Below are 22,635 nucleotides of genomic sequence, written 5' to 3'. Positions count from 1 at the left end.
TTAGCACTTGCTGTCTTCAGTAATTGGAACATAATTTCCCTAGGAGTATGAATGGCTCACTCCAATGCTTCCTTCAGATCTTTCTTTGAATATCAACTTACCAAAGTACTCTTCTCTGACAACTCTAGATAAAATAATATCCTCCTCATATAATGGTCTCTAACTCCTGGCTCTTGACTCTCTACTGCCTTTAAATTTACTCTGATTTTCTTTATCCACTATCTGACATAGTATTCACTTGTTTATTCTAGAATGTGAGCACCTTTAGAGCCTTTGCTTTTGTTCACTTCTGAATTTCCAAACCTAAAACAGACTCTTGAATATAGTACTTTCTCAATAAATAACAGATTTATTAATTAGTAGTTAATTGCTCTATCCTCTGTAATTCCATAACACTTTACATACCTATAGCATTGTTTGTATTTCACTCTACTTCTAAACTGTGAGCAACTTGAGGGTAAGGACTGAGTAATTTTTTCTTCCAATTTATTTTACATTTTAAAGACTATCCTACACAGTGAGGATACATAAGTTTCCCCATTTGAGGGTTTTTAAGTCTTATTTCTGTCTGTTCCTAGTACAGAATAGAGTACCTGGCATCATATAGTATGTGCTCAAGTAAATGTTTGTTCCATAGTTATTGAATGATGTGCAAAGGGGGAGATAAATAGATTTAATTTCTAGCTTGCAATGGCAACTGCTTAGCAGATTCTAAGGTAGTCAACGTTTTATTTTCCACTAAAATATTATGAATTCCAGAAAAATGCCTAACTAAATTAGACACTCAAGCTATTGACAGTCTCCTGTAGCAAATTTATTACTTATAAAGTATGGAACTGAATTGAAAAATGTCAAAGGATGCCCATACTAGCTCTTGCTATAGCTTGCTATATTCATGGAAAACTACAAAAGCAAATTAAGGGCCCGTATTAAAAAAATAAGCATAAGGGAACATGATTTTAATGAACCAAAGAAAGCAAAAGCATCCAAAAAACTGAAAAGAAAAAAAAAGGTTTAAAATGTTGCTTCAGTACAAAGTAATAAAACATAAGCACTGTAAAGTTGGAGGAGAAAATAATAAACCTAGAATAGCAAGTTCTGATGAAAAGATGACTGGATAAAGTAAAAAGGGAGATAGATGAGATAAGCAAGTTCAATTGAAATGCAATAGAAGAATTTCAATTCTTTGTAGTAGAGTAGAACAGAATTAACTCTAGAAAGCCATACTTATGGTAGAGAAAACAAATTTGAGAAGCTTTCCCAGAATGCAAATAAAATAAAAAGATGTCAACAATTAGTGTTTGAGTATATAAAATGTATGGTGGATAGAGAGAGAGATCCAGAGTAAGACTTATATGTTTCTAGAAACTAATAAGAGCAGAAGGAACAAAAACACAAGTAAAAAAAAGGAAAAACTAAGAAATTTACTGATTTGAGTTCAAGCATGTAAGTTGAAAGAGCTCACCAATTTCCAGGTTATTTTGAGAAAAAGAAGGACATATTTAGAAACATTCTCACTTAAATCAAAAACAAAAACAGAATAAAGAAGGAAACAAAATCCTGAAAATATCTAGGGAGAAATAAGCAGCTTGCTTAATTTAAAGGGAAAAAATTCAAATTGACCTCAGACTTCTACAATGCTAAAATATACATTGACTCAATTATCCAGTTTCAAGAGAGTCAGTTAAAATTAATTTATGTACTAAAGATTTGTATACTAAAATGTGCTCTTCAGTGTTATTTTTAATACTTTTACAATGGAGTAATTTACACTATAAAAGAAAACATGCTTAAATAAATCATAGTATATCCCTTTTTAATACTATAAACATAACCACATAAAATTATATTTTAAAATTGGAACAGGCTCATGATATGTTAAATAAAAAAAGATTCCAAACTTTTTATGATATGCCCCAGTTTGTGTATATGTGTGCGTGTGTGTGTGTGCGCATGCATAGGAAAAAGTCTAAAATGTTAGGGGTATGTATCTCTGGGTAGGGGGAATATGTCATATATTTTCTTTTTTCCATAATTTTTTCATGTATACATGTTGTTATAACTATGAAAACAGATTTATTAAAAAGAAAAAAGAGAAGTTGGATAAGTTTTAATCCCCATAACTGCTTCTAATAGCAACAGCACTACAGGGAGAGAAACTTTATAATTTCAAACGTAAAGTTTGGAATGTTTAATATCCACCCAGAAAGCTGCTGGAAATTCAATGCAGTGGACTTGCATCACCAAAGAAATTCTTAAGTTATAGTAGATTCTTTTATCAGGTATAAAATCAGCTGGTTTCTTGATTTGATACCTGTCAGTAGGAAAAACCTAGCTAGAGATAAATATAACCTTGGAAGAACAATGAAAAAAAAAAAAATCTGTTTAGAATGGTAAGAAAATGTGCAAAGGGGAAATAAGTTCAAACTAGAAGTGGAATCCATGAAACAAACCAAAAACCTAGAGAAAGAATTATTTCTCACAAGAATGTTGTATAGTCCCTTATTACATTGGATACAAAGTAAAATAGAACCCAACCCCCCAAAAAGAAATGTGTTCCTCAATGTTAAATGTGTTCATGTGTTCCTCAATGTTAAAAATTAGATACATCAGAATGTTGTAGATATAGCTAAAGGAGTGCTTAAAGTGAACTTTGTAGAATTAAATGCTTATATTAGGAAAACATGAAAGTCTAAAATCAATGGTCTAAGATACCAATTTAAAGAAGAAAAACAAAACAATAGCAAATTGAATGATAGTTCAATTAATGTAGCTAGACAAGAATAAAAAATTAAAAGTCATGCATGTTAGAAAAGAAGAAATGAAACTGGCTTTACTTGCAGTTGACATCATCATCTATGTAGAAAATTGTACCTACAAAAAACTACTAGAACTAATAAGTTTAGAAAGATTTTGTATTTTGACAGGATATATGGTCAATATACAAAAATCAACTATATTTTATGTACTAGAAAAATACAGTTAGAAGTGTAAAATTTGAAAGTATTATTTACAATTAAAAAGTATTAAAGAACTAATCTAACAAATTTGTGCAAGATTTGCACACTGAAGACCATAAAATATTCCTGAGAGAAAGTAAACATGTTCTGATTAAATGGAGATATATACCATGTTCATGGATTAGAAGATACAATATTGCTAAGATATTAATTCTCTTCAAGATGACCTATGTATTCAACACAGTCTCATCCAAAATTCTACCAGGCATTTTTGTGGGAATTGACAAATTTCTTGTAAATATTATATGGAAATTCAAAGGACCTAGAATAGCTAAAACAATTTTGAAAAAGAAGAACAAAATTGGAAGAATCAGATTACCTGATTTTAAGACTCGCCATAAAGTTAGAGTAATCCAGATAATGTGATACTGATGTATGGATAGATCAATAGAAAAGAAGGCAGTGTCCAGATAAAGACCTGAACACATATGGCCAATTAATTTTCACAAAAGTTGCCAAGGATATTCAATAGGAGGAAAATATAATCTTTTCAACAAACTGTGCTGGAACAATTGAATATCCATTAAAAAGAAGAAGAGAAAGAGGAAGAGAAGGGAGAGGAAGAGGAGACTGAAAGTAGATATAGGACTAAATGCAGGAGCTAAGATTATAAATCTACAGGAAAACAGAAAATCCTTCTAACATTGGATTAGACCAGAATTTCTTAGGACACAAAATGCATGAGTCTTAAGGGCAAAATACTGATAATTTCTTAAAATTAACTGTTTTGGAAAATCACAGAAAGTGGGGTAAAAAAGGCAATCTATAGCCTGGGAGAAAATATATAAGTTTTTAACTTATATTACATAAAGGACTTGTATCCAGAATACATAAAGAACTCTTTTCACTCAAATTATGAACACAAGCAACCCAATTAAAAAATGAAAATTTAAAAAGTGTAAAAGATTTGAACAGATACTTCAGAAAAGAATAGCAAATAAGTATATAAAAATAATATAAAGTGAATATAAATATATTTTAAACTTTTCATTATATAAAATATAAATATAAACGAAGTATATATGTATATGAAAAGATACCCAAGATCATTAAACATCAGGGAGATGCTAATTTAAACCACAATGAGTACCACTACATACCTGCTAGGATGGCATTGAAATTGACAATACCAAGTGCTGGCAAGGATATGAAGCCCTCATACGCTGCTGGTGGTGATGTAAAATGGCACAACTTCTTTGTAAAACAGTTTGGAAGTTTCTTATGAAGTTAAGCATACACTTAATCAGCAATCACGCTTGCAGTACTTATCCAAAATAATGTAAACATATGTCCTAAGATTTGTATATAAATGTTCATAATGCAGTTGTCCCTCCATATCCGTGGGAGATTGGTTCCAGGAACCCCAGTGAATACCAAGATCCACAGATGCTCAAGTCCCTTATATAAAATGGTGTAGCATTTACATTTAACCCACATACACCCTCTTTTATACTTTAAATCATCTCTAGATTTCTTATAATGCTTAATACAATGTGAATGCTATGTAAATAGTTACTGGCATGGCAAATCCAAGTTTTGCTTTTTTGAACTTTCTGGAAAAATTTCCCTCCATATATTTTCAATCCATGCTTGGTTGAATCTGTGGATGTGGAACCCACAGATATGGAAACCAACTGTAGTTTTATTCATAGTAAATAAAAACTGGAAATAATTGGTGACTTGATAAATAATAGAATTCCATTCAATAATAAAATAGAATGCTGATACATGCAAAAACATCGGTGAATCTCAGAAGCGTTATGCTAAGTGAGAGAATCCAGGCACATAATGTACAGTAGTATTCCATTTCTATAAAAATTTAGAAAGGCAAAAGTGTAACAAGAGAAAGCAGGTACAGATTGCCTGAGAATGGGTTGGGGTGAAGATTAACTGCAAAGGGGAAAAAGATGATTTTGGTGAGGGGTGGGGACTCGGGGAAGGCTGGGGAGGGGATGGAAATAGTGTGTATCTTACTCATGATAGTGGTTACATAAGAGTGTACACGTGTCAAAAGTCACCAACATGTACGCTTAAAAATTGGTGTATTTTGTAGTAAATTACACTTCAAAGCTGATTAAAGGAAAACAAAGCATACATAACCCAAAAGAAGAAATTGGTCTTTAGATTTACAGACTCTCAGGTCAATGTTTGGGAGCATTTTAGAGGTCAATTTTCAAAGCCCCAGAGAGGAAGAGAGATATTAAAAGAACCCAGATGTATTCCAATTTGTAGTCTCTGCTGACTTGAATCACCAGGGTATTTTAAAATCTTGGCATAAATTAGATTCCCGTTTTTAGTGATCTTGTAGAAGCCTGGAAAATTGGTGAAGATGATAGTGGCTGTTTGGTGGGGGAAGTGGGCAAGTCTAAGGAATTATGAATACACTGTAGGCCAGGGAGACTGAATTTAGTACTGGAAAAATATTAAATGTCATCACAGAACCAATTTGCAAATAATGAAGGAAATAGAGTAGCAGAAATTTGGCTTTGTCAAGAAGGAACCATGCCAGACCACTTCAGCCCCTCTGATTACTGAACAGCAGTTCTGGAAGTTTAACTGGAAGCAACAATTGGAACGTATCCTGGCCCTGGTCAGACATTTAGATTTAGTCAATAGTAAAACCTCATCACTAAAATTGGAAAATATGGTTTACAGCCCCAGATGCAGCCCTAGCTGAAGAGTAATATCTAAATTTTCCTGGCACGGTATGGAGAACAGAAGGAAAATATGTTTGAATTGTGGGTGATGAATGTATGGTGTGTTTGAGGCATGATGAGGTTTGCACGGGTAGAACATGGGAGTCGGAAATGTGTGTGTTAGGGGGGTGAGGGGAGGGAATGAGAGAAAGATGAAGCCAGAACACAAAGGGCCTTCATAAACCATGCGAAAGAGCAGGACCTCTTTCATGAATTCCCCAGAGTTGTAATAGAATTACTGACAGACAGCTGGTCCTAGACTCTAGGTCGGCTTCCTCCTAGTCCAGGATTGTTTCCCTTCTCTCACTTGCTGCTTCTCCCTGCACTGAAATGAGCAAACATTATTATACTGAGAAATAAATAAAGAGGAATTACTGATGGTAAGTAGATCATTTCTGAGCTCCATTTTAATGTTTGAGAAGATTGTATACCTCTTAGGTTGATTCGGCAAACAGCCACACGTTTGAGAATTAGAAAAAAGTAAAAGTACAGAAATATTCACTGCAGAGCCAAGAGAATGAGAGATGAGGAACTACTGTTCCAGGACTATGGATGATTCCTGTATACTGGTTGTTAACCAGATCTTCTCTGTGACCTCAGGCAAGTCCTCTGCCTTCTTCTTATCTATAAAATGGGGATAATAATACTGATCCATTATCTGTTATCTGAAATTCTGAAATTCAAAGAACTCTGAAAAACAAAAGTTGCTTTGTTTTTGTTTTAATTTCATAAGTTTGTGGCAAACTCAGGTGATGGTGAAACCTGGCCTGAACTCTGAGGGTTTATGGTCATTTCCTACTTAGTGTGAATCTTTATGTATTCTGAAGAAATATTAAGATTTGATTATAGGGTGGCCCACTAAATCCTGCTGGAGGTGTTTATAACATATGCTATATGAACTCTACTCCCTTTCTAAAATCTAAACAATTCTGGATTCTGAAACATCTGGCCCCAGGGGTTTCAGATAAGAGATTGTAGATCTGTAGTACCTTCCTATTAGGCTTCTGTGAAGATTAAATTTCTTACTCCAGAGCTCAGAAAATGGTGAAGTTATTATTGCATATCATTACTGAAATGCAGAAATTAGATTCCCCCTCCCACCTCTTAAGGATGAGTGAAGATTTAACCTGATGATGCCTAGGATTGTTCTTAGTACTTTTACGTTTTAGTCTGTCAAGTGTGATTTACAGTATATCAGCTATTGAAACAGAACGTTTCTCTTAACTGTCCTACTTATCCTTCTTTTCTTGCAATCTTTACACGCTTGGATGGATGCCTTATTTGCCTTTAGGTGTTAGCTGACAAACTTTTTTTGCAATCATCTTTCCTAAGGTGCATTTTATGAAGCTCACGTTTAGATTATACATCTCCTAGTTTAGTTAAAACACAAACAGATATGCTTATTTTCTGAGAGTTCTCAATAAAAATGAGTTCATAACATGCATTAAGACGACGTCTTTGTTTGTAAAGTCATTGGTTAAAAACACTAGAGGAAAAATATCTACCTAGATTTCATTCAGTGTTTCCCAAGTAGAATTTTTTTTCTGTGGTTGATTTATGGCATGCTTCCTATTTCTTCACGCTATATAAAACCCTTTTGCTGTGTTTAATCCTTGACCTGTGGGCATGGAGAAACAATTATGTAATACACGTCTAGTATTAGGAAATTTTTAACTGAAAATTTCATATAATGAAATGCTTGGGAGAAAAAGAAAGATTATTTAAATAAATATTATATTTCAAAAGGAAGAGGTAAAGCAATTTTTTTTTTTTTTGCGGTACGCGGGCCTCTCACTGTTGTGGCCTCTCCCGTTGCGGAGCACAGGCTCCGGACGCGCAGGCTCAGCGGCCATGGCTCACGGGCCCAGCCGCTCCGCGGCCTGTGGGATCCTCCGCGGCATGTGGGATCCTCCCGGACCGGGGCACAAACCTGTGTCCCCTAGCATCGGCAGGCGGACTCTCAACCACTGCGCCACCAGGGAAGCCCTTTTAAATGTGCTTTTCCATGGGACATTTGCCTCTATTCAGAGTTGGGTTGGAACATAGCAATAATGAATCCCTTTGCCACTCTGGCTCCTGCTCCCCAGTGTCTTTTCCCTGGAAGGATGTTGCTGCCAATTTAGGATTGTGACCTGTGTGTCTGTTTACCTTTGTCTGGGTAAGTGTTACTAGGTACCCTGCTCTTGGCCAGCAATTCCACTACCTGGGTGGTTTCACTGAACATCAGAATGAGGAGGAATGCAGTGATGAGGCATTGACCCAGAGAACAGGGGTGATAAGGTTTAAGATAGTATAAGGATTAGAAGGTAGACTTTCTATACTGTTTCAGAGGTGGGAAGAGGAAACAACAAGGATGGAACTTTTTCTTCAAGGTGTCATGCTTTCTCCACCCTATTTTCTAATTTTACAGTCAACCAACCACTGAACTCCCTCTCCCTACAGAAGGTAGTGTGGGGAGGAAAAATTTCAGTACTTGTGAGTGAGAAGATAATCTTTTTGCTATGTTGTAGTAGATCAGTCCTTCTTTCATGAGAGCATATGACCAAGTGGCCCCTTCCAGATCCCTCATTCTTTTAGGCTATGACCTTAGAAGATAAGTGCAGTCATTTGCGGGAACTTTTGCTTTGCAGTTTTCTAGCTGGTTGACCTCAGGTAAAATGTCTTCGCTATCTGCCAGATACTCTATCTTAAAACATTTTTTTCCATAAACCCTAATTCCTATGAGTATTATAAGGGGGGGATTAAATATAGTCTGTTTAATATCACTCCGTACATGAGAACATTATTTTTCCATTTAGTTTCTGGTACTCTGTAAAGCTGTTCATAGTGTTAATCATTGAAATATTTCTGAGAATCTCTTTCTTCATCCTAAACAGAAGATAACAGGAAATAATGACATAAATGTGTTTTGATAAATGTGAAATAGTTTGTAGACATAGGATTTTATTTAAAGTGGAAAGAAATGATTAATTTGATCAATGAATATAATTCCCTCGAATAAGATTGCTAGATGTCATGCATATAGTAGCCAACGGTGAACGTGATGCCGAAAGCTCAGCCTCTGTACACCAGTGCCGAATCAAATCTCAGAGACAGAGTTTTGGGTGAACTAGAAGAGAATAGCTTTATTGCTTTGCCAGGCAAAGGGAGGCAGAGTGGGCTCCTGTCCTCAACAACTGTGTGACCCAACCCTGGAGGATTTGGTGAGGAGTTTTATAGTAATGGTTCAAGGGCAGAGCTGATGATAAGATTAGGGTGTGTGCAGAGCCTGCAGTCCTTTAATCTGGTCTCAGGTAGTCTGATGAGTTTTTCTGGTTGCTTTAATTTGGCCTCAGGTGGTCTTCTCTGGAATGAAGAATGCTAACTCCATTTGTTGGGGGTTTTGGTTCTGTAAGGAGCTCAAAGATATTGTTATGTGGATCCCTTGAGGCAGAACCAGGACCCTGCCCCAAGGCTGCACTATTGTTTTTTGGCAGCTCCTCATTTGTCTCTGCATCCTCTCCCTTCCCTGATTAGCAAATGTTTGAAACTGCCCTTTGGGGCTCAGGGAAGGTCTTGGAGGCTAGAGTCTGTTCCTACAAACGAGGAATGGGGGACCTGGAAAGGCTTCTCTACCCAGGAGCCCCACAGGGTCCTGCTCGGTTTCATACAGGCAGCTATAAAGGTATGTGTTTACAGAAAGTAGATACATGTTCCCTGTTCTGATTTTGAACAGGTATTTTGAACAACAGTATCTCCTATTGTTTCTTTTCTTTCCTCCACCATTGGCCCATCTCTAAGCAGTATTCCACTGAACTGAAGAAACTGTACTGCCAGATTGCAAAGACATGCCCCATCCAGATCAAGGTGATGACCCCACCTCCTCAGGGCGCTGTCATCCGTGCCATGCCTGTCTACAAGAAGGCCGAGCATGTCACTGAAGTGGTGAAAAGGTGCCCCAACCATGAGCTGAGCCGTGAATTCAACGAGGGTAAGGAGAATGGGGATCTGTGGCCGTTCAACTAAGTTCCTTGAAATAGAGCTCCTGTGAAGACTTTTGTTTGGTGCCCACTTACCTGGTTCCAACCTCTGCTGGCTGATGGTAGCTCAGGCTACCTTTTTGGCTGAAAAGACTGTCTGAGAATAATGATGAGTAAATTTCAGGCTTTCACAATGATTGAACTGTTTATTTTAATATTGGTAATTGCTCAGTGACCTGGACTTGCCTCTCTACTCCCTACTACTGCTTCCTTCCTTCTTCTTTTTTTTTTTTTTTTTTTTTGTAATGGGAGGGTTTAAGGAGAACATGTGGCCCCTGATCTGTTGGGCCCTGGTTAGGGGCTTCAGTGCCTCTCCCAGGGTGATTGTCAAGGCCAGACCAATTAGGGTCTAGAAGGGGAAGAGATAGGAGCATAAAAGATGAGAAATATTAAAAAAAAAAAAAAATAGAAGAAGGAAGTAGGAACTAAGAAAAAGAAATGAAGACAAATAATGGATAAGAAGAGTTAATAGGAGATCTAGAACGTAAGCTGGGGACGGAAAACAGTAAAGTGAAGGACTGGGAGTCAAAGAGCAGGTATCTTGGGGCGACCTTTAAGTGCTGTATCCATAGGTAAGTTAGGCCCCAGCCTCTGAGCCTCAGATCCAGTAATAGTTTTACAGAAGAGGTCATTATTTCCAAGGGTCCCCTTACATCTGCTGTTCTAAAGTTCTTTGAAGGCAGGCTAAGTCAAGAAGACAGAAAAATGGAAAAGAAGGACAGAAGAAAGCATAAAGATTCATCAAAGAGTGATGAGGGTGCAGGAGGGTTGGGAGTTAGGATACTTTTTATAGAAATTATATGAAAAATAGAAAGATTGGTAGGTAGCCAGAATGTGTATATGTAGAGAATATAATCGATGCTAGAGAAAAATTAATGGAGAAAGAAAATAGGAATTTAAAAAGAGAAAGTTAAAATCCTCCCAGCTTAATACAACTATTTTTTACACATTAATTTCTAGTCCTTGTTTATATGATCTCATTATCCATACCTTTGCATCTTGCTTTTCACTTAACAGTATGCTATAAAGGTTATTCCCTAGGCTTCATTATAGGTTTCCATAATTGCCCTCCATCCCTCAAGGTGACATAACCATTTCTTTTTTTTTTTTTCTCACTGTTTGACATAATAGTTGTTTTTAGTTTTTGCCATAATAGATGATGCTTCAGAGAGCAGAGAGCATCTTGATACACTTAGCTTTTTACTTGTATTGAATATCCGATTTGTAGAATGAGAATGTGCAGCCAAAGGTTAAAAAACATTTTCACGTCATTAACTCTTGGAGCAGCTTCTTTCTTTTCGAGTTCCACCAGGTATCACATTTTGTGAAACTTTGCCTATACTCTTTTAAAACTTGCTTGCCTTTTCTTACCCTCTAACCTGGGGCTCTTGCAGCGCAATAAAAACAGTAAGTTTCCCATCTTTATGACCAAAGTAAGATGGAGACTTCACGATGAAAAGAAGAATAGGCAAAGTGAAAGTTATATCCTTGCCATCCATAGCTTCCTATTTAGTGTGTTTAATGGTCAATTGGGGGGCAGTATTTTCTCTCAAGCTAATATATTTTTTTAATTAACTTTGCTCCTTTTTCTTCCATTTTCCAGAGAAGCTAGAAAAATCACCTGTATGGATCAGGTCAGAGATGTAGTCATAGAGTTCTGTACCACTTGAATTGTTTACCTTGAGCACCAGAAACATGGGACTGTTCCCTTAAATACAGATGAACATTCCTATCCTTTCTGTGGCTATATGGGCGGTGATACTTTCATGTGTTAGATCTCTGGCAACAGGATCGATTCCTCTTTTCAAGGATGTATATTTCCTCTTTTACACAAACCATTTCTTTGGCCACCAACGTTCTGTCCATACAGTTTCATTTTGTTTTCTTTGTTTTGAGAGTGAAGAACTAAGAATTTCTTTTTCTTTCTCCGTTCTGCAGGACAGATCGCCCCCCCTAGTCATTTGATTCGAGTAGAAGGGAACAGCCATGCCCAGTACGTAGAAGACCCCATCACAGGAAGACAGAGTGTACTTGTACCTTATGAGCCACCTCAGGTAAACAGATAAGGATTGGGCAAACTTGAGGTTATTAGTTTTGATGATAGGGGGTGTTTCAAGCATCAATTTCTATTTTAGTCCTTGTTATAAAACAACTAACCTTTTTTTGTGTTTCTTCTCTCCCTCTTCTCCACAGGCCACTTCTGTATCCCCCTTCAAAACTCCTAAATTTGTGCTAAATTTGTACTTGGTAATGTGGCTCTGTGCCCATGTTCCCATCTTAAAGGCAGACAATAATTGAATCTACAGTTGAGTTTATACGTGGCATTTTTATCCAGAGATCTTAACTGGCAATTCAGCTAGTAGTGGATGTACACGAGTACTGGATACAAGTATTTTTACACTGGCCTGAAAATGGGAGACCCTAAGATGGAACTCTTAGCTGAAGTTTGAATGTACAGGTTCACAGGTTAGAAAAGCAGAGTGGTGTGGCAGAAAGAACACTGGGGTAGTGAGAACAGAGACTCTTCGTCTGCTGACTCACTCTGTGGACCTTTAGCTTATAACTCTCCATCTCTGGGTTTCAGATTGCCTCACCCATAAATTCGTTTTCTGGACTAGATGATTTAATTCTGAGGACCTTTTAAGCTCCATGGTGTTCTTTATAGAAGTATACATTCACATATATGTTGTACTGTTTTTTATCCACCTCGGGAAAATATCCCTGGAGCGTTACTGCTATAGTTAGTAATTTGTTCATCTCTCTCTTTCCATATATGTGATGAACCCTATTTGAATTAGGTGATATGATCAGCTTGCAAATGAATAATGTAGGGTCAAAGGTCGTTAATTTTTAAAAGCCTTTCTCACCTTGGGTAGGGTCCAATGTTACAGATATTAGCTTTAAGCTTCCCAAGATCCAAGGCAAAGAAGCTACTTGGATTTTACAGTTTGCCTTTGTAGAAGAAAGCATATCACTTCCTCAGAAGTGGAGTTGTCAAAATAAGTGAGAACTAAGAAGGAAGAACTGAGAAGAAAGAACATTAGTTCAAACCATGGTTAACACCGACTGTTTTTTCCCCCTCTCCGTGTTAAGGTTGGCACTGAATTCACGACAGTCTTGTACAATTTCATGTGTAACAGCAGTTGTGTCGGGGGGATGAACCGCCGTCCAATTTTAATCATCGTTACTCTGGAAACCAGAGAGTAAGTGGCATTTGCAGAATTGTCATTCTATAGAAACTCTGGGCAGAGGGCAAAGTGAAATTGTGTTTGCTTTATCATTACCTTTGCGTGTGCAGCAGAGAGCTACCCTTGATTTTGTCCTTTGTGCTTTAAATCCTTGCTGCAAACACTTACATAAAAGATCTAAGAAAGTGGAGACAGAACGGGGTGGGTAAAGGTAGAAGAGAAAAAAACAAGAATTGGGAAGGCGTTCAAGTCGCTTCATACCTGAATTCTTGACATTTGACTGAAATAGTTTCTGATTAGACAGTGTTTGTTTTCATGTGGCCCCTAAGGCATTTAACAGTTTCTTTGAATAAGTCTGAGCTGCCTATGGGGATTTTATCTGGAGACATCCACTGGCTTAACTCAAGTTTCCTTCAAAATATGTAGCTAAATACAGCTGTTCAGCTAATGGCTTGGAGGTTCTTTGCAGAACAAATGGATGCTATTTACTAATATTGCTCATGGCGTGTAAGCACTTTTGTGTCCTGCCAGATGCTTTGGGGCCCATCCTCAAAGCAGCCATAACCGAGCTGGTAGTGGTGGTGCACTGGTGATGGCCAGCAGGGGTCTTTTCAAATTCTTTTAATTTAACCCTGTCTTCTCCTCTTCTCTAATTCCTAGTGGGCAAGTCCTGGGCCGCCGCTGTTTTGAGGCCCGGATCTGTGCTTGCCCAGGGAGAGATAGGAAGGCAGATGAAGACAGTATCAGAAAGCAGCAAGTCTCGGACAGCACAAAGAACGGTGATGGTACGAAGCGCCGTAAGTAGCTGTAGTGGCCCAAATGGGTTAGGGTTAAGTCTTCTCCAGAGAGGGGGGCTGGGGGGTGATCTTTGAGAAGCTGCAGAATAAGACCTAAGGGCTTTAGAGGCAAGTATGACCCAGGGCCCCAGAGCTGACGGGAGCAGCTCTAGCTGAAATGGACTCCAGGTGTACACTATAGCTTTTCAAAAGCAAATCATCACGGTGAGGATTTCTTAGTCAGCAACGCTCCAAATATGACTGCCAAACCAGTAGCGTCAGCATCACCTGGAAACTGGGTAGAAATGCAAATTCTTAGTTCCCAGACTTGCTGAATCAGAAATTCTGGGTGTGAGATCCAGGAACCTATGTTGTGTAAGACCTGCAGGTGATTCTGTTGCCAGCTAAAGTTTGAGAAGCAGTATCTTAGCCTATTGGTATCCATTTATTTTTCTGTTATTGAGCATGAGGGTTGAAAATGCCACCTGCCTTCCTCATGAGTCTAGGGGAATAGTGAGACTGAAGAACACATTTTATAAAGCGCAGTCTGGGAAATATGCAGATCTGGGTTTCATTGAATCTTTATGTGTAGGACCCACTTGGGGCCTTAGTTACATCATTTATAGTGAGGCCAATGATTTAGGTCAGTTGTTTCCCAACTGGTCTTTTTAAGCAGTAAAAGCTTTTATTAAAGAAATATTTCAAAGAATGCAAAATAGCTGAAAGTGGAGCTGCTGTAGCTGAAGAAGCAGGAGTCGGGGTGGGCTGTGGTTTCATGCTCCACTCACACCACCCCTTGCCTGTGAGGTACACGTCCCCAGAGGCCTTCAGGTAACGGAGGTTCTTCAGGTAACAAGCGTTTGAAAACCATTGATCCACACGAGCTACTAAAGCGTGACACATAATTCTAGAAGGTGTCTTGCATAAGCCTGATATCACTACAGCGAGTATTGTAAAGAACATCTCACTATGAATTGTATCATGAAAAAGGTTTTAATCTTTTTACTGATTATTCTGCAGAAGAAATAAAAATTTTTGTTGCATTTTACAGAACAACAGTGTTATAACAACTGACCTTCATTAACTTCTGGCTGTTCAGTGTGATTTGCTTTTCCAGTTAGTCTCTTTTTCTCCCTAATTATTCCTCAAAAAATCATATATATAGGGTTTATATTATATATACCATATCAATAGTACATAAAATATCCATAATTATATCTCCACCCTTATTTTCCTCTTGGGTCTGTCTGTTGACCTAGCTCCATACACTTCCCTGAGCACCTCAGTTACCAACAAATCAGTAACTCTCAGTAAGAACGATTATTTGAACTCTGGTAGGAGAATCCTCTCTATACCCTGGATCCTGGGTGTAGTTTCTGCATTGTGGAAACCTTAGGGATTTATGAGATTAATTCACTCATTTTACCAAAGAGAAAACTGAGGTCCTGGAAAGAGAGACTGCTTATCAAAAGTTATGCGATGTGCATACTGACATCGGAAGGTTAAACTCACAAGGCTGAATGCACTGGCAAGACAACCTCTATAGCATGCATTTACCACCTTGGAAGATAACTGACCTGAAAATTAAAACACAAAACCAATGTATCTTCCTTTCCCGAACAGCTGTTCACAGACCCATGCCAGGAAGACACAAGGATTCCTGCAGCACTACTTAAGCCAGAGGCCATTTCCCAGCCTCCCCGACCTCCCCCGGGGTTTTCTTTCATTTGTTTTCCCTCACCTTCCCTCCTCCCCGCCTCATTATTGCTAGGTTTACACCTAAGGTAAAAGCAATCATCACCAATTACTGGCTGCTTAGAACTAGAAATTCTAATCTCATAAGTGTTGCTCGTGCTACTATCTGTGTAATAAATGTATTTATCGCTTCAGAAATGTTCCCAGGATGAAACTTGCATTTTTCCTCCATCAGCTTTCCGTCAAAATACACATGGCATCCAGATGACGTCCATCAAGAAACGAAGATCCCCAGATGATGAACTGCTGTACTTACCAGTGAGTCTCCCTTGGGTATTCATGATTGCTTCATTTTCACCTACTTTGAACGAGCTTTTACTCTGGGGTCATCTTTCGATTATCTGTGACAATGAGAAGAGGGTGATGGAGACTAGTGAGATAAAACAGAGAATTTATTTTTTGCAAAATTAGGAAATTACCCCTTCCCTCTACAGTTCTGGGACATATTAACAGTGTGGGCTCTTCTACGTACTGCTCACCCCGTCAAAGCTACCTTCCTAATACAATTTTTCTTATGCAAATATTTAAAATTAATTTGTACTTCGTTATTTAAGAGTGATAAGATGATTTTAGACAGCATGGTCATACCAGTTTAGGACTAAAATTTTGTCAGAAGGCATTCACAATGTCGATAATACATAGTGAATTGCCTGGGATTTCTCTTGGGGAGTGCTATAAAGAAAGCCAAGTCAGGCAGAATCTTCAATCATATGGGAATGGCCAGAGACTCGGCCCAGTTATTGTGCAGGAGCGTTTTTCATTCCTACAAGGAATATAAGCCCTCTCAAGGTCACCAAGCTGCCCCTTTTTAGGCTATGGTTGTAGTTCATCGAATTCTTATTACCTTAGGTCTTTGCTATCTAGAGTGGCAGCAGAGTTTGGGTAACCAGCATATCTCTTGATGCCATCTACACTGACTTGCGACACAGACAAGCTAGGCCAGGAGATCTGACTGGGATTAAAACTAAGCCACAGGGTTGGGTGTGCCGTGCTTGCTGCCCTTCCTTCTTCGGGCCCTGAAGGTCGGGTAAGGGAATTAGACTGCTTGCTGGCAGAATAATTAGACAGTGAGTTAGCTCAGATTCTCAGTGTCTTGTTTCTCAGGCTACATATGGAAACTGACATGTGAACTCTAAGTTAAACATTTTCCTGCTGTACTAGATATTCCTAAAGACCTAATATGTTTTCACCTGATGAGATAGAAACCACTGGAAGAGCTGTTTCTTTCATGAAATTTCAGTTTGTACTAATGGAGGAGATACCCTGTATTCTGTTACATCTTATTTTTAGTGAAGAATTAGCCAAACGGAAATGTGTAAAGAAAAAAAAAACTCTTAATTTACCATGAATTTGGTTGGTATTTGTTGAGTGGCAGTAATACGAGTCCCTGAGCACTTAGAGATCGGTAGGGTACAATTCTTACCTTCCAAGATCTTGCCTTCTAGTGAGGAGACAAATAGGCATAATGCAATGAAATCAATGCTTCAGCAAACCTAGGCATGACACTGTGGGAGCACATAGGAAGGATGGAAGAATCAGCCTAAAAGACTGAGGTCAGGAAAAGCTTCTCAAAGAGCATGATCCCAGAGCTGAGATTAGTAGGAGTTAACCCAGCAAAAGGTAGAGAAAATCTTTCCATTTCTGAATTCTGACAAACTCTGCCTCTAATGCTCAGGGAAGAGACAGGTGATGTGCTAGGGTGCACAGGGTAAACAGACACTCACTCTCGGGGTCAGGCAAGTGCCCTTTGTTCTCCACTTGCCTGTCTCTAGTCCTGGTCCTGCTCAGACTTGTTTGTTTGTTTGTTTGTTGACTGGGATTATTTTTTTTAACTTTTTTATTGGCATCTAATTGCTTTACAATGGTGTGTTAGTTTCTGCTTTATAACAAAGTGAATCAGTTATACATATACATATGTCCCCATATCTCTTCCCTCTTGCGTCTCCCTCCCTCCCACCCTCCCTATCCCACCCCTCCAGGTGGTCACAAAGCACCGAGCTGATCTCCCTGTGCTGTGCGGCTGCTTCCCACTAGCTATCTATTTTACATTTGATAGTGTATATATGTCCATGCCACTCTCTCACTTTGTCCCAGCTTACCCTTCCCCCTCCCCACGTCCTCAAGTCCATTCTCCAGTAGGTCTGTGTCTTTATTCCCATCTTGCCCCTAGGTTCTTCATGATCATCTTTTTTTGTTGTTGTTTTTAGATTCCATATATATGTGTTAGCATGTGATATTTGTTTCTCTCTTTCTGACTTACATCACTCTGTATGACAGACTCTAGGTCCATCTACCTCACTACGAATAACTCAATTGCATTTCTTTTTATGGCTGAGTAATATTCCATTGTATATACGTGCCACATCTTCTTTATCCATTCATCTGTCGATGGACACTTAGGTTGCTTCCATGTCCTGGCTATTGTAAATAGCTGCTCAGACTTTTTAAAGCTTTTAAGAAACTCTCTTAAAGAAGGAAGCACATTTTACCTCTGCTGAAAACTTCTGTCCTTCTAGAGGTAATTATAGTTAATTCTAGTTATTTGTGGTACTTATGCCTTATAAAGTCACTGTGAACACTGTACTAGCAAATACTGAATCATTGCTCCTAGAGGAAATACAGGATTAGGTTCCTGTGAGCCTCTGGTCATGTTTTTAGTAACTGATCAATGCATTACCTTGTTTCATGTGTGTTTCTTATTTAATATATGCTGTTGATTCATTAACATTGAACTCACTGCCCATAGCACTATAACTCATGGCTGACCTAGGCTTATCTAATACATATTTTCTCCATAAGGCACATCACAGCCTTCTTGCACTTAGGCACACGAGATAGCATAGCAGCTGCCCTTGGGAACTATTTTAAATGGAAAAATCACCCACAAAAAGTGAAACATTTGGCCCTAACTAGACCGTGAGAAGGACACCTGTTTCTAGCATGAGAGCTGAAACAAAAAGGCGGAGCATCCCCTTCTTCCCCCTCAGCTGGGAACTTGCACAATGGTTGAATCAGCTTTTCATCGCTCTGCGCATGTCTGTGAATGACTGCAAGGCGTGCCAGTGTTGTTTTTCCTGTTACAAATAAATGTTAACAAGTAGGCGAATTCGTCCATGCAGAATCCACGAATAATGAGCATTGACTGTGCTTCTGATAGTTCTACAGCTCTTCATTCTGTCTTCACTTTTCTCCCGCTCTTTGACATAGGTGAGGGGCCGTGAGACTTACGAAATGCTGCTGAAGATCAAAGAATCCCTGGAACTCATGCAGTACCTTCCTCAGCACACGATTGAAACATACAGGCAGCAGCAGCAACAGCAACACCAGCATTTACTTCAGAAACAGTGAGTGTGTCCCTGTGTCATTTTAGGAGATGTGAGTAAGATGACTGTTTATTCAGGTCAGCAATAGGGTGACGGTTGGGTGATGTAAAAGATGAGGTTGTGAGCAGAATATGGTAGGTTCAGATGGGCTGGTGTGGGACACCTTTTTCCACTTCAACAATCTTCTGTGTTTCTTATAACCTTCCCTTTGAGAAGTTCCACCTATATTTTGAAATTGAATACAAGCCATTTCAAGTGAATTACAAAACAGACTCACACTAACAGAATTAGTTCTCTTCTCTATGCCTCTGATCCAAGCACATCTATCAATAGTAGAACTGTGAGTACACACTCTATTCTTGTAATAATGTGTCTGTTTAAAAACATGTACTCTTCCTCATCTCGATAGACTATCTTGTCCCTCTCCTGGGATGCACACAATCCACTTTTGGGAAAACTGTTATAGAGACAGCACATAGGTTTTACTATAAGTGTCTTGAGTGCTGTGTTGAGGATTCAGAGTCCCAGTGCATGCTCATTTGGAAAACATCTGGATGCAGAGGGGCAAAGTGGCATCATGTTGCCGTGGGTTTTTTTTTGTTTTTTTTTCGGTACGCGGGCCTCTCACTGCTGTGGCCTCCCCCGCTGCAGGGCACAGGCTCCGGATGCGCAGGCCCAACAGCCATGGCTCACGGGCCCAGCCTCTCCGCGGCATGTGGGATCTTCCCGGACCGGGGCGCGAACCCGTGTCCCCTGCATCGGCAGGCAGACTCTCAACCACTGCGCCACCAGGGAAGCCCATGTTGCCGTGTTTTAACATCCCCATCCTAGGTCTTCTTCCAGCAATACGTGTTTACATCAATGAGGCCAGATTTTGCAACCATATTAGAATATACATACAACCTATTTACATGTTAAGTTTTACCTAGAATCTTGGATCTTTGATTATGTTGTTTTATGACTAACCTGAATAAAATAGCTCTTATAAAAGGAAGAGAAGTTGGTGAATCAGGACTCCACTTATACTTACCCTTCTGTGGTTAAGAATAATCACTTGTTAGCTTAAAAACTATTGTGTCTGTACTGGAAGTATTACCAGAGTCTCTGCAGATAGATGTAAAATATAGACATTTGGGGCTCTTTTTAGTAATTCAAGCATTTGACTTTATCCTTCAGGCAAAAAAAAATAAACCCAAACCATCTTGCCTAGGTCAAAGATTGTCTTTTACAAAAGAAATGTAAATGAGCAATAAATAGTGGATCTTTTCTCATATATTATTAGCTACTCTACAGAGATACCTATGGAAAGTATAATAAAAAGAGATTGCTTTTCTTTTTTAAATGAAAATAAATGTAGGTGAGAAGGTTGGACTGCATTCCTGATAGTCAGAAGGCATCCTTTGAGCCCATACCTACTGACTGTGAGGTATGGGGTGGGCAGCAGGGGAATATTAAACAAGTATGCTCTCTCTTTAAAGGACTTCAGGCTCTTTGAGCATTTAAGACCTTTTTTGCCTGGAAGAGATCTCACCATTCACTTCTGGCACGAAAGTTTGCAAATCATAAATATAAGGTTTCAGAGTAAGGCTGACTGGAAAGTTGAATCAGGCGGTTCCTTGGGGACACAGAGTACTCCAAAAGAGAATTAGAATTCAAGGTTACAGAATTCCCATTGCCAATCCTATATAGTCTTTAGGATATCAGATAGAAATATATATTAATACATTCAAGTGCAAAACTGATTTCGTTCTTATAAACTCATAAAAGAGAAATCAAAGAAATAGACTTGTAACATCAATTACAAACCCAAAGGGGTTAAATGCCTTCTCCAAGATATGCATGTCATGCTATTAAGACATACTCTCAGATCGTCACCAGTTCACTCTGGAAATGTTTGGCTTAGCCAAAATGACCTCAGAAGAACTACTCCATAGCAGATCATGCTGAACTAGTTGCTCCGTGATTTCCTGCCTTTTTTTTAACAGGAAAAGTTCTGTCAGTATTAAATGGCGTGGTTTGAAAGGTCTGACCCTCTAGCACAGGGGTTGGCAAACTTTTTTTTCTGTAAAGCACCAGTAGTAAATATCTTAGGCTTTCTGGTCCATATATATGGTCTCTTGTAGCTCCCCAGTTCAGAAGCACAGCAGCAAACCACAGACAATATGTAAACAAATGAGAGCAGCTGTTACAATAAAGTTTTATTTTATGGGCACTGAAGTTTGAATTTCATATAATTTTCACTTGTCATGAAACATTCTTCTTTTGAATTTTTCCTACCTTGTAAAAATGTAAAAACTATTCTTAGTTTATGGGCCAGGTTTGGCCCATTCACTATAGTTTGCCAATCCTTCTAGATAAAAGAGTGGCTCCTTCATGGCTTCTTGATGGTCATATTTTTTGATAGGAGTATCTGGAAGCTAATCTATATATTCTAAAGTAGAGAGGTATTAAAAGATTTTAGGAAGTTTTTTTAAGGTGTCATTTCAGTATCTAACAAAACAACAGCAGTCTTTAGCAGAGGCTTCTCTTGTCTTTCTTCTGGCTGAAAAAGACATGCCCATCTAGACACAAAATATGGTTCATCATCAGCTAAGACTGGAATAGTTGACGTAACTCATGTAATAAGTTTTTTACTGAAGATCTGCTACGTGAAAGCAGTAAAAATAGAGATGAGATAGATGAGGTTCCTGCCTTCCTATAGTTTACGGTTTGGTGGTGAATTCCTAACCAGAACACCTTTTGAATCTTAAGAAATCTCTGGAAGTTTATTCTCAGCATCATGTAAGTTCATAGGACAATTTTAAACAACTTGTATAGATTATACAGTAGAAGGAATAGTTTTGTCATAGTTTTAGAGACTTTACAAGCCAAGATGATCTGTTTCAGTTGGAGACATGTGCATTTGTTGGTTTACTTGGAGTACACGAGGATATATAGTCCCATGTCCCTGGATGATGAGTTATCCAGGGCTTATAACTTATCTAGCCTAATTGGCTTACATTGCTCTGAAGGGAAATTGTTTTATTTATAATTAATATTCCATAAAACAAAATATTTCATCAAAGAAGAAAATATATCTTAAAATTATTATTTTAAGAAGCTCAAAAGATTTTAGAGACATATTTTCACTTTTCTGCATGTGTGGTGGTCACAGATAAATAGCAAGGAATTTGTAGCCCCGTAGTTTCCTGTGGTGTCCATTTATATGTATCATTGCATGTTTTTGAGTGCTTGTCTCACAGTGTATAAGAGCTAACTTCAGCTGTGATAACTTGTGCATGGAAATATAACAGACTGCAAAATGAAATCTTTGCAAAATATAGACATTTGGTCTAATTATGTCTTTGTTACATTATATATACATGGGTCTCCCTCCAATGATTGATATACATTTATATAAATTCTCCAGTTGCTGTATTCTTCAGCTCAGTTTTTTTCAGCTCTTTTATTTTTATACAAAGCTCCAAGAAAGAGCACGAATGATTAGACAAAGAAAACTGGAAATCTAATTCCTGGCAATCATTTGAAAAGAATACATCAGCTTGGAAAATGTCTATGATAGCCTGTGATTTCCTTTGCAAAAACTTAGTACCAATATTTTATGCTGGTAAGGAATCAAGTTTATGCTTTTCTTTATAGTAGAGTGAAAATTAGTGGGAAGAGAATATACTCTGTACAAGGTAGCAATAAAATATTTTCAGTTTAATTGCTTCTATTAGTTCCTCACTATATGTTTTCTCGCTGCTTGCTTTTCATTTGTGCATGGTTTTCCTTATTCAAAAATTCCTTCACAATTACCTTCATGATCATAGGCTTTCTGGAGGATAAATCTTACACTGAGTTTTTGTGAATCGAGTT

The 22,635-nt window shown here is 38.2% G+C and overlaps 1 protein-coding gene across 4 annotated transcripts in view; it reads left to right on the top strand.

The window, feature by feature from the left end:
- TP63 (tumor protein p63) overlaps positions 1–22,635 on the top strand; it is a 219,851-nt gene that overhangs the window by 180,227 nt on the left and 16,989 nt on the right. For all 4 annotated transcript variants that reach the window (XM_007458068.1, XM_007458069.1, XM_007458070.1 and 1 more), the window contains 6 exons: positions 9,500–9,686; positions 11,674–11,789; positions 12,829–12,938; positions 13,584–13,720; positions 15,630–15,712; positions 18,662–18,798. In XM_007458068.1, coding sequence (XP_007458130.1) covers positions 9,500–9,686; positions 11,674–11,789; positions 12,829–12,938; positions 13,584–13,720; positions 15,630–15,712; positions 18,662–18,798 — 770 coding nt within the window. The remainder of the gene's footprint in view (positions 1–9,499; positions 9,687–11,673; positions 11,790–12,828; positions 12,939–13,583; positions 13,721–15,629; positions 15,713–18,661; positions 18,799–22,635) is intronic.

This window comes from Lipotes vexillifer, unplaced genomic scaffold, assembly GCF_000442215.2.
Source record: "Lipotes vexillifer unplaced genomic scaffold, Lipotes_vexillifer_v1.1 scaffold1264, whole genome shotgun sequence".
Lineage (NCBI taxonomy): Eukaryota > Metazoa > Chordata > Mammalia > Artiodactyla > Lipotidae > Lipotes > Lipotes vexillifer.
This window is presented reverse-complemented; position numbering and strand designations above follow the sequence as displayed.